The 13,222-nt window shown below is 45.1% G+C and overlaps 1 protein-coding gene across 1 annotated transcript in view; it reads right to left on the bottom strand.

Moving 5' to 3' along the window:
• Positions 1-10,420, bottom strand: part of SYDE2 (synapse defective Rho GTPase homolog 2) — a 29,992-nt gene extending 19,572 nt beyond the window's left edge. Inside the window, exons 1-2 of the mRNA XM_050900827.1 lie at positions 10,309-10,420; positions 6,004-6,732 (exon numbers count right to left, since the gene is read on the bottom strand). Coding sequence (XP_050756784.1) covers positions 6,004-6,732; positions 10,309-10,420 — 841 coding nt within the window. The remainder of the gene's footprint in view (positions 1-6,003; positions 6,733-10,308) is intronic.
• Positions 10,421-13,222: the final 2,802 nt, after the last annotated feature.

Genomic DNA, 13,222 nt, shown 5'->3' with positions numbered 1-13,222 from the left:
AAGAGACACAACTGGAGAGACACGAACAGTCCACGGTGCTTCATGAACCCCGACCCCCCTCTCCCACCCCATCTGGCCAGGTGGCCATGGGGCAAATGCTACTGTCCCCTCAGTCGAGCAGGCTGGCACTGACAGACCGTACCCCTACGCAACGCTGCCCCAAGGTAAGAGAGGACTCAAACTATCTTAAGCACTTACAACGCAGCCCCTGCCAGACACATGCAGTGATTTAGCACAGCAAAAACGCTCGTCCGACCTTGCCTAACACTGTTTACATGTGCTTGGGCACATGTATCACTGTGATACCCATTGCCAGCAATGCATCCTATTTTACAGGCACATTTGATTACCCTATTATACATGTAACATTCCTCATCGCTTAAGGTAGGGTTTCTGAGTTATTTTAAAGCTCCTCAGAAAACCTGTAATTTATTTTTGGGACAAGAAGTTGAGGTGAATGAGTAAGTCAGAAAACTATCAGTTCCTTATTACAGCAAGCTACTGAAGTATCAAACGGCCACTCTCATAGCTAATGGAAATGCTGAGTTCCCACCAAACTAAACCTGATAGGTAATTTCATTTTTCCTACTGTTCTCCAGACATACTTAATAAGTACACTACATCTAACACTGAAAGCATCTCTCTAGAATAATGGCATTAGTGTTGAAGATCTAAGCCATTTCATTTTGAAAAGAGAAAAAAATACAGCTAAGTGGTTATAACTTTCAAAACCAAAGTCTCCCTTCTGCCTACATTTTTCATGCTTTTTTATTATTTTTATTATTCCTAAAATCAACCCAAGGACTTATTGGGAAAATGTATTAAAAATGAAAAAGCAGCAAATCAAAATAGAAAAGCCCCAATATCTCAAAATTGTTCTTGTAGCAAACAATGGGTGAGTGAAAAAGGGCTACTGTTTTTCTGTGCTAGATTCCACACAAAATACTTATCTGGATCCTCAACTGACACAAATGGCACAGTGCTACTGATGTCAAAGGCTGTTAACTTACTCAGGTGCAGGCAAACTATGTTTTTTCATCCTCAGATAGTTCCAGACCTGTTCTCATACAGAACTTCAGAGTAGAACTGTAAATGGCATTACGAGAAGAATTCATGCTATATCAAATTCAAGCAACTTCAATTAAGATATAAGGAAAGCGTCACCTCTATCCACATCAGCAACTGGGAAAAAAAAAAACCCAAACTTAAAACAACCTAAAAATAACGTTTTAAAATTGAGATAGAATGGAATTATTTCTATGTCATATCTTAATTAATTACCTAAATAAATGGAAGAATCTCCTCTTTTAACCTGGGGGGGAAGGTTTTTTTACCCCTATAGAAATTACTCCTTTGACCAATGCAGTCTCTGAGTTCTGTCCCACATAATGCTTCAGAGTCAAGGAATGGAGACATTACTAAAAAGGTAAAAAAAACAAACAAACAAACAAAAAAACCCCACCAAAACAAACAAACCTCTCAGAAGTCTGTAAAGATAGTTTGTTTTCTTCAAATACTATACATACTGACATTAATTAAGCTGTGATAAACCCATTAACCCAGGGATAACTTTTACAGAAGCAAAAGATATAAAATAAATTGCTTTAAATAGCCCACTAATTAAAAAGGGAAGCGATTACAGCATAACCCCCCAAGGCTCATGCACGCCAAGAGGTGAAGGGGCTGACCACTGCCTGCTCTTCATCACGGCAGCAATCCTCAGAGCATCCTTGACAGCAGTATCTCATTAGAGAGAGGAACAAGAACGTGTAACAGCACTTTAGATCTCTGACCAGACTTAAAGAGTTCAGCATCTACAAACAAGCATGAGTTTGTTGCAGATATTTTAAACATTAATGATTCTGCGATGCACGTAAACCACAGTCAGCTCTATTCAGATGCTGGCATCACACCAAGACACAAGCGGCAGCACCGCGGCTGATGCCAAGGACTGTCTGTTTGGGCTGCTCTCACGAAGATTTCCTCCCCTCACTGTCTTTCACGGCATGAAAAGCAGCTTTGCCCCTATTTCCCCAGTCAGAGGATATAAACAGTTACTCAGTACAAATCAGAAACTGAAAAAGGCAATAGCTATTTTAAATTAACTGCTTCCACTCCACAGCTGCTACATCCCTTTGCCTCTTTCACCAGCAGGTCTTTATGGCATTGTCACCCCATGGATCAAAGACACATGCATGAATAAGCCCTCGACCTTCAAAAGCATGTGCACAAACTCCCCAAAAGCCCACCGACAAACTGGCTTCAGCTCTGCAGGAGAAAGAGGGAGCAGAGGGACCTTTCTGCCACACACTAAACCACTTTGGTATCTCAAGCGTTATGCAAATATTTCGTACGAATGCTCTTCTGCCTCATGCAACCAAAGCTCCTCGCACTTGGAAAACAGTTAAATCACAAAGCATCTTCCATCTGGAAAAAGAAAATTAAAATTAAGCAAACAGTATTTGCAACATGTGGAAAGAAACTGGTAGATAGGATTGGCTGCCCAGTATACTCTATGTATATTCCTGGAAGCTTATTTGCAACATCTAAGCATGCAAAATATTCGCCTGCATTGGCCCCAAAACATGTATTTGGAAATCAGGATAGTGGTCACGGTCTTAGTGGAGAAAGAGCACTGTAATTTTAATGTGATTTAAGCCAAGCTGCAGTTGGCATGTACTGGGGTTAAGTGGGAATATGGTATCAACGTTCTCTTCCTACAACGTTGAAAAGAAATCTGTTTACGGTGATTCCTACCAGGATTTTCCATCCAGACAGCTAACACATGTACATTTCCAGTAGCAAAAGCACAGTCCAGACGCTGGCAACCTACAATGCGCAAGTCCTACCAGGATGTCTCCGAGATACAGACACATGTGAGATGATTCCACTGATTAGGTGGACACTAATCCTCCCCAAAAGCAAAAATATTACAAATTCTTCAGAAGGCACTATTCAGAGCTCCACGATGTAAATCTATCGCAGGAGCTGACATTATAAAGGGGTGTTTTTCTTCAACATTTTGCAGGCGATACACACATCTATAAAAACACACAGAGTTCAATCCTAAACAGTTGTAAAGAAAATTTACGTCAACATTTTATATATGCAAAAAACTATATATAGAATTTTTCATATTGCATTTATAACAAGAGATATTCCTGTTTTCCAATCATAACCATTTTGCCTGTGCAAAGAGACATCAAATTAAAACAGCCTCCAGGGTCCCTTCCACTTAAACTCTTCTCCCACAGACCTAAGAGCACAAGCTGGCGCTATGTTTCTACATTACTAACCCAGAACCAAGTTATCTGCTTACTCTTACCTTTTGTGTACTTGTTATAAACAAAATACATGAATTATTTTCTCAAGCTCTGCTATAGGGACGCCTTATTTTTAATCAGTTTCTTTTAAAAAGCCAGCATGGCTAGAATTATTCACTAAGGAATTACCTGACAAATCCTATTAACATAAATGGCATTTACTGTAGAAAGTAACCAGATTAACACCAAGAACTAACGGCGTAAATTAAGACTATGGGGCCAATTAGCATCTCTACAACTATGATCCATTTTATTGATAACATTTACAGGAAATACCTATTTGCTGCTGTGTTTGGACAGACTCCCAATAACTGAATTCTATCGTTTATTTTTTCTTAATCTTCTGTCTAATTAAGACACTCTCAAAAAAATAACAAAAAGAAAAAGAAAAAAGAACCACGACCATTTTCTCTCTACAAAGTTGGAAATCCAAATAAGGCAGTAATGTTTAAAGTTTTAAAGGTAAAATTGATTCCATTATCCAAAGAAGAAAACAGCAAATGACAAAATGAACAACTATGTATTTTGTTGGCTTTTATAGCGCCCCACTTTTTTCTGTCTATGCTTCTCAAAATCTAATACTTTAGACTCTAATGCTAACCAATAGTGACATATATAAAATCATATCAATAAGAAAGGTATGCAGACTTTTCCCCAAAGCAGTAATTGCTTATTTGTCAGGAGTTACTGCTTAATGTACCCAGCTCTCTAAGAATACAGACATCTATTTCATAGCAGTTGTATAACTCAAACAAGGACCTAACACAAATAAAGTTAAATTGGCCATGTTGCCCTTCATGCAGTAATTTTGTGTGGATGAGCTGTCATTTTAAATTTGACTGAAAATAACTGTAGACACCTTAACTGGATTAAAAAGAACTAAGCCACTTCTCCATAATAAAGCCAATTACTGAGCAGCAGGGACGCACTTCATCATCAATTAATCTATTCAATGTGATCACTATTCAATACATGCAGAAGGCGACCTGCATTTAAAGTACCTTAATTAACTCAATGCATAACAAACCAACCAGGGGAAATTCATAACACTTTTCTTCTGGTTTCATGAGACACTTTAAATGGGCAATTTTGCATTCAGAAATAAACGTTTCTTCAGTATGAAAACAATTTTGACTTTTTTCTTCTTACATAAAGGGATTTTTTTTTTTTTTTTACAAAAGAAATAGTCACCTATATATTGAGAGATTAACCACCTAAATGGGGGTCAAACAGTTTGCAGGACACACACGGCTTTCCTACATAACCATGCTTACTGACCTCTCCAAAGCACCTAGAGCTCCAACGATGACAAAAAACTACCTAAGAACATGATATTTCATCTATCTTGCAAGCACATATAACTGGTCAAAGTATTTAAAGCAGCTATAAAGTGAGCTATTTCTAAATAAATGCCCGATAACTTTCACACACTTTGCAACTAAAAATACACTTGTATCTGCAGCATTTCCACAAAAAGAACAAAATGTGAGCTCCCAGAAGAGAAGATCACGTGTTTTTTCTTCCACTGTTTACAGCAGTTGCTTTGGTGCCTTTGAAAACAAGCCCTGTTCCCAGAAGCAATCTCCGCACTGGGAATCCGGGCACAGCAGCTCCCAGCACACAGGGACGTGGGGCCAGAAGCCTGCCGGGATGGCGAGGCTGGAGGGGGGCAACCTGGATGGGGGGCTCCTCCGGAGGGCAGTGCACACCTGGGCTCTGATGCCGGTGTTTCAGGTCCTCTCTGCTGAGCTGGGCAGAAATACAGGCTCTTAAATGTCAGTGCAAAGACAGTGTGAACTTTCTCCAAAGAGAGGAACCTGGAGTTCCCTGTCTCCTGAACTTTACACTAACTCTCAACAGAATACTAGAGTTAAGGTCAAGATAATGTAAGACACATCAGTAATTAAAAATAATACCTTTTTGGAAAGGCTGTGGGGAGGGGTTCTGCTTACTTTTGTTTGGTGTGGGTTTATTTTTGTTTGGGTTTTGTTGGGGTTTTTTTAATAGACTGGGAAAAATCTTTAATAAGATGCTGAATTCACACACTAACAGAATTATGGAAATGAGACTATCAAACACTCAGCCAAAGATAACAAGGAACAAAGAGGCTGGCTTCTGAAAGTGAAAACCCCTCCTCTCCAGTCTATTAGATTAGCCTGAGACAGTCAACAAGACAGCAATTACAGAAAGCAATGTGATGAATAGCTTTTATATGGTCTTCCAAAAAGTCTTTATTAAAAAGTCCCACACAGCAAGTTAAAGACACTTCTGCAGACATTAAGTAGCTTCGAGGCTGGAGTCTAAGGCCAGGGTGAGACACTAGCTAACAAAGCAAACCCAGAGCGTCCTCACATTACCAGGCTTTAGCAAGCTCACTTTGTAAAACTTTTGTCTTCAGCAAGGTGGGGGCCAAAGAGCACAGAGGACAACCACAACTGGACATGCCATGAACAAACTGACTGAGAAACAACCATGCAGCTCTACATTTAGTAAGTATCAGTCTCACAGTTTTGGTTTTTTTGTTGGGTTTTTTTTTTTTTTTTATGAACTTGACATGCGTTTCCACCAGTAATTTGCTTGATAAAAGGAGGAGAAAGAGAAGAGAGAGACCTAAGAAGGGTTTATTATTCCTCTAGAAGAAAACAGAGGACATAACACTTACGTTCCTGAACCCTCTTACCTGTTGAAGGGCACTTAAAGGCAGGATTGTCCTCTACTGCCAGCACATTGGGAGCCTTGCAGGCAAACCTCTGCCGGTGCTGCTGCACTTGCTCCCCGGGATGTGCGGCATCAGCCTGACTTGCTTCGCTGGGCTGAGCCGTCCGACTGCTCCCTGCGCTCTCCATGGAGCATGGGGGACCCTCGTGGGGACCCGTGGCCATCCCAGAGTCACCCCCAGGGGGAGGTTTGTACCGAACTGCCGGGGAGCCCACAGCAACAGGGCTATTCACAGCAGAAGGGCAGACTCTCGGCAAGTCGAGCTCATCATCTTCAGGGATCGGGTTGTACCATATTTCTCCTTCGTCATCTGCGTCGTTGTCCTCACCGAAGTCCAAAGCAGCGCTCCTCAGTGCAGCAGGGCTTGCGGTGCTTGGCAGGGCACCGACACGAGCGCAGCTTCGCGCAGGGCGCTCCCGGCCCGCCGGTGACGTGAAAGAAGCCCGCGGCACTGTGGGTTCAGGCAGTGGGATGGGAGATTTGGGTACCAGGATAACAGCCCCGTGAGTTTCCTTACAGGCATTTTCTTTTTGCAGAGGAGGAGGTCGGTGCGTGCTCTGCTGCAGCCAGCTGCGTTTCTTAGAAACGGTAATGCTGTTCATCTGCGGCCTGTGCTCGGGGACCTCGCTGGCCTGGGGGGACTTGGGCTCCTTCCTGCTTCTCGAAGCTATGTAAACATTTTCTATTAAATCTGTTCCCAGAAAGAAAGGCAAAAAGAGAGGGAAAGACACATGTTTAGAATATCGTTCTGCTTTTGACAGATGAACACATATGCTGTCGTACGACATTTGCATTAGACCTCCTCCAAAAGGACAAAAGATAAGTTGATGTGATCATAAAATTAGATTTCAGCCTGTCAAAGCAGAATGTGCACATAATTAATAAAGAGTCAGACTTGTTTGGCTGTATTTTTAACACCATGTAATTTAGATAAATGGCAGTGAGACAGCTCTGCTGAAAGTTCACACATACTTACATAGAAATGGCTGCTTTTTTTCTGCCAAGTTCAGGTACAATTGGTTTGAAAAGTTGCTACGTAGTATTTCTCCAGTTTACTTATGCCAATGAAGAAATGGCCCCTGCTTTTGGTATGATGTACTGCTTAAATGGCTACAAAAACCCCACATAGATTCACCTTGAGATTTATATATAAATAAAGGTGAGGATCTCTCTTGCACAAAAACCTCCAGAAAGGACTGTCCTTACCAGCTTTATCCTATAATTAAGACAGAAGCACCCCCTGATTTGTGGGGAATAAAATGAAACACACCATCACGACAGGAAGGAAGGAGGAAGAAGAAATGTAGAAAAGTTCTTAAATATCTCGTTACCCAACAAAAATTTCATGCAACACCTAATCAAATTCCACTGACTGCTCCCAAAACTTGACACAATTTCTTTAAAGCAAGGGCCAACCATTTAATTATGCATCGAAAAACCCTCTTGCACTTGAGCCTCTTGTCATAGCACGTCCAAGCAGCCCACTCGGCAGCACTGCCATACCCCTGGCAGGCAGCAGGGCATCGCAGCAGCGCATCCCGTCCAGGGAGGTGGGACCACGCAAGGAGTGACCACCTCACCCCCGAGCAAGCACCAGCCCCTTTGCTAGGACTGGAAGGAAAGCTGCAAATACATCCAAATTAAAAACAGGGAATGGAGGTCAGATAATCCTCACGCTTCTCTGCGGAGGAGGACAACCCAGACAGGGTTTGCTCAGTCACTAAGACTGAATGGGGTAACTGGGTTCTCATAAATACTGCTTGAACATTATTCTCAGCAAAAAAATTATTTACACACCAATAACGGATGTCAAAATACGGACACCTCTCTGGAGGACTCAAGGAGCAGCTCTGTAAATCCAGCTAAGTTCGCTGTAGACAAGGAGACAGGAGAAACACTGTCACTTGGACACCTTCCCTTCAACCCTCTTTTTAGGTTTGTACATTAATGACAGAAGACACCCATGATAAGATCTGAAACACCACCATTTCATTTGATGAAAGATTCATCATTTGGTGATTTTTTAAAAAAAGTGAAGTTTACTTGTTTAGCTAAACTGCAATATGAACACTGTGATTTGAAGAATTAACTTGGTTCAAAGAATTAACAAAGTTAACTGTGCTCATTTTGAAGCCTGTGCACACCTCCATTGAAGTGCTTTGCTACACTGGGGCCTAAGTCAGTCAATTAACAGAATTTGAGGAAAACGTGAAAGCAGGGCTGAGGACGTAGATCCCTGGCAAAGTTTCAGTGATTTGGCAGCAATCGTATTCCTTCCCCCACCCATAGCCTGGAAATGTAAGCGTGCCATTGTAAAGGTTCCCCTTTACACAATTTCACTACTATTTCAAGTAAGAACTAACCAAAAGGACAGGGAACTAATCTGCAGCGGGCATAGGGCTATGCCTGCATTTCCAAGAAGTCAGTTGGGATCGGGGGCTTCTTGGGCAGACATCCTCCTGCCGGTGATGACCACCTCAAAGCCTTTCACTTCTGCATGGACAGCCCAAGGAGCGGTCCCTGCTCCAGTGACATAAATAGATGGAGCATCCGAGAGCTGTATTTCCACAAACAAAAATATCTGCTACTTCCTGCTTCACTGTAGAAATGCAGGCCCTTCCGCGCTGGTTAAGACAGCCCACAATTCCCAAAACAGCGGGCTCCTAAGTACAGTGTGCCTAAATATACACCCAGCAACACATCTGGCATCAGCCTCAGGCCGCCCTTCGGTCCTAGCGGCAAGAAACGCACAGAGCAAACTCAACTTTGTTTTCAACATCCATCCGGGTATCTCAATAACAAACCATCTGCAAAAGCTTACCACAGAAACATTAATAATCAAGTACCTCCAGCATACCCTAATAACCCTACTGCTTGCAGAGACATGCCACCTATCACACGGATTCAAAACTACCCCTTCTCCGTCTTCAAATTAGCCAACATGCTGCCAGAGGTCATTGATTGTAAATGTTCACTGGATCTCATCCAGATGATACACTTACATGTACATCTTCCAACTGCAGTTTTTGCAATTGATAGCAGTATTTGCAAGAACTGCTTCCCCTTTATTCGAACTTGGCCCTGATCCTGAAAGCCCTTATGCCTGTGTTTATTTTAGTAACAAACTGTTTCACATGCAAGTATCTGCACAACCAGTGGTTCAGTATCACAGAGCAAGTTTTCAATGTCGTTAGCTGTTATAGTAACGAGCCAATTTTAAATAAATACAAAGCTTTCACAGATATACAGGTCAGGCACGTACTTTTTGTTCTAGAGCAAAGTTTCATTCAGAAGAACGCTGCCTACTCTCTATTAGTACTTTAATATATTTAATATATGCTCAAAACCAGACCAGGCCTCCACACAAATACAGAACATGACAATGGTTCCTTCTCAAAAGGCTTCAATATGGTGTTTAAGGAAAAAAAAAGAAAAAAAAAGTCAGGTGTTCCCTTCACCTTCCACTCTATCTACAAAAAATTAAATAAATCAGTATTTAAAGTTAAGCCATTATGTTAACAACACATCCATGTTCAAAAACCAAAGCTTCAATGTTTCAGCTCAACAAAGGTCAAAATTGATATTCTGCCTACTACGTAGGCATATAAAATATTTCAACATGATACTGTGCGCTGCTTTTCAGATTGTACTGAAGAGGGGAACAGCTTTTTCCAGCCTCTCCATATATGGATCAAACAATTCACAGTTCTCCTGGTTGCTATCTAAACACGTTTTCTTTCACTAAGTTTCCCAGTAAAACTATAAAATACAATAATTACGTATTTAAATGGAACAACAGCAAGACTAAAAATTGATTTGTAAGCTTCCAAGCGCACCTTTAAAAAAAAAAAAAAAAGGGCAGCAAACAGAAGCCAAAGAATGACAAACAGTCATATGATAAGAAAACGTGCAGGGATTCACACAAAGCAGTGGTCTAAATTCAAGAACCTCTAATTCTAAAGAGGAATTTTTATTCCCGAGAAGAAGAGGAATTACCGATCTGAAGATGCTACCGCTGAGAATTGATTCAAGACCCAAATTCAAGACCGGCACCCACCCCCGGCCCCCTCCCGCGGCCCTCCGGGGAGCGGGCACGGCGCATCCCCGCCGCCCACGGGACTCCTCGCCCCCCTCGCCCGGCGGGGAACCGGCCGCCCGCCGCCGTCCCGGCGCTCCCCGCCGCCCGCGCCCGGCAGGTGGAGAAGCGGCCACGGGCGGCCGGAGCCCCGCGGCCGAGCCCCGGCCCGCCCCGCCCGCAGACACTTACCCTGCGGGGCGCAGACCCCGCCGTGGCGGTGCCCGGCGCCCGCCGCCGCCGCCCCTCGCTGGGACCTCCTGCCCCGCAGCTTGGAGAGCGTCCTGCGGAGCGGGTCAGCCATGCCCGGGCGCTGCCTCCCTGCCGCCTTCAGCGGGCGCTGCCTCCCGGCCCGCGGGAGCCGGCAGCCCCCCTCCGCGGCGGCGGCAGCGGCGGCGGCGGCAGCCCTGGGCCGCGCTGCCCCATGGCGGCGTGGCTCCGCGCGCCCGGCCCCGGCTCCGCCGCGCACATACTTGGCATAGCTGAGCGGGGTGAGAGGGCGCCCCGCAGTGCGCATGCCCGCGCCGCACCGCCCGCACGGGGGGCGCCGCCGCCCGCCCCCGCCCCGCCTCGGGCCGCCGCGCCCGCCGCTCCCCACGGGGCCGTGGGGGGCGCCGCCGAGCGCCGCCCGCTGCCGGGGCCGGGACCGGGACCGGGACCGGGGCTGGGGCTGGACGGCCAGGCCTGGCCCGGCCCGGCCCGTGAAGCGGGGAAGGGGTGTCGTCCCCGGCCCGCCTGAGGGAAGCCGGTCCCTGCGGTGCGGGGCGAGGTGGCCCGGGCTCCTAGGGCTATCGCAGGTGGGTGGCCGGCCCGCCCCCCCGGCCCCGGGGCTCCGTCCTGCTCGGGCACAGGCTCCCCACCAATACCCGGAGTTGGACACGGAGCGTTTCTCACTACAGCTCTGAGTATCATCTTCTCCGCCAGCTGTGTGCGTAGCATTTCTTGCCGAAGACCAAAGGATTCACAGCATATTTTAAATACTTATTTTCCCTTGATGTTAATTCCCCCCCCCCCCCCCCCAAAGAAACAGATCTGTAGGCTGCAAACTTATTTTTCCCCTCTGGGCTCAGGCCGTGCATGTGGCAGTTCTTGCTTCCTGGCAGGTTTTTAGGCAGTTTCGCTGCAGTCCTGGCCACGTGGGGAAGAGCAGCTCGCTCTCTTGAAAAGCCTTTGCACACTCCTCAGCAGAGTAACGCCAGCGAAGCGGGGATGAAATTGGCCTTGGTGTTAGTAGCCTTTAGTATTCCAGCCAAAATGCCACATAGGTAGAAGACAAACAGCATTAGGACAGAGCAAATAACGTACTGAGGCTGCTGAAGTGGGCAAAAATTTGGTTTTGGTGTATGTGTTGCTCAGCTGCACAGTGCATTAGTTCCATTAGCAAGTGCACAGCCCTTCGAAACAGATCTTGGGAAATGGTAAGTCATTGATTTTTTACCAAGATAAAGCACTGAGACAGCTTTCATTGGTTAACATCTACATGTACATCTCCTGCATCTCATTTCATTATAAACAGCTTCAGGAATATATTTTGCAGCTTTTCATATGACATATCTTACAAACGATCTGCAATACACCTATCTTGTGGTGGGTGAGAGCAGAGGAGCCATCGCTGTCTCCTACCCATTGGCGGTGGGCTGGATGTCGCCTCCCCACGGAAGGCAGCCGGGAGCAGGCAGGCATTCCACGCGTTCTGCATGCCAAGCACAGCACTGCCTTGGTACATAACAAACCCCCAAATACTGGGCCAAAGGAAGTGCTCATTTGGTTCTGGAGAAAACATCCGCAGCTCATGAACATCGCACATATTCATAGATTTCCTCTCTTACCAAATTTTGAGGAGGATTAATAATTTGATCATTTGAAACTAAATCTTCCTGAAGAACAAAATTAGATTAAAATTTTGAATCTTTATATGTGAGACACTAACAGTAGTAACCCAGTAATACCTGTATTTCTACAACGTAAAAAAAAACATTACAGAGTAGTTATGATTTGTCTTCATCTAAAATCTCACAGTAGTTATCATATGTCACACTGCAACAACTTGAAATGCCATTTTGCCATCCTGTCTTTTGAAACCATTTGCATTCCTTTAAATACATGTATTGGGAAATATCTGTGTATGAGTTTCAGAGCAAGAATGCCTTTGGTTGGGAAAAATCACAGACGAGACGGCGGTGGCTGGGACGGTCCCGATGCTTACTGCTGTGCGGGTGAGGAGCTGCGAGTCCCGAGGGGTCTGCCTGGCCTCTGTCCCTGCGGGGGTCAGATCCTGCCCCCTCTGACAGCCGCGTTGCAGCACCCGTGGGCTGGGTTAGGAACAGCATCTTGGGCAAAGTAGCATGCAATAAACACATAAAACCAAAACTATCAGTGCTTTTCTGACAGTGCACTCACTGTGCGCAATTAATGCATCTATCTCCAGCAGATTAATTCATAATTACATTTTTGTCATTACCTATGGGCCCAAGTAAAGGAAAAGCCCAATGCCACCTCCCCTAACCTGATCTTATCTGTTTGAGTGGTTAAGCTTTCATTCCCAACAAAAACTTTGATTTCCAGGCTGGAATCAGTATGTAAAACTAAGCCTTTTGCTATACCTTCCAGAACTGTGGTCCTGATCTGTAAGGACACAGTCGAAGAAGAAAGGTATAAACATATTTGATGGCATTTTTTTGTTGTTCCTCTCATAGCTGGGTGCTGAAACAGGTTACCCAGAAAAGCTGTGGGAACTCCATCCTGGAGACACTGAAAACTTGGCTGGCCCTGGCTAAGCTCCCTTATGCGGCTCCTGCTCTGCGTTGGGGCTGACCAGAGGACCTCCAGAGGTCCCATCCAACCTAAATTACTCTCCCAACTCTAAACCTTTCCTTGTACCAGAGCTGCCATCCTCCCTAGCTGAGACATGGCTCGGATAGAAGGAATGAAGTCCAGCCGAGCAGAACACCAGCAACAAAATCCCCGATAAAATTCTGCACGGGCACCACAGCTCGACTGCACTGACCTTACTGATGCTATCAGGAGGTTAGCCGTGCCACCAGCATATGTATGCCTGAAGCAAAGGGCATGCGTTTGAAGTCTGGAAGAGGGGATCTGCCCCATT

Source organism: Gymnogyps californianus, chromosome 8, assembly GCF_018139145.2.
Source record: "Gymnogyps californianus isolate 813 chromosome 8, ASM1813914v2, whole genome shotgun sequence".
NCBI classification, from domain to species: Eukaryota; Metazoa; Chordata; class Aves; order Accipitriformes; family Cathartidae; genus Gymnogyps; species Gymnogyps californianus.
This window is presented reverse-complemented; position numbering and strand designations above follow the sequence as displayed.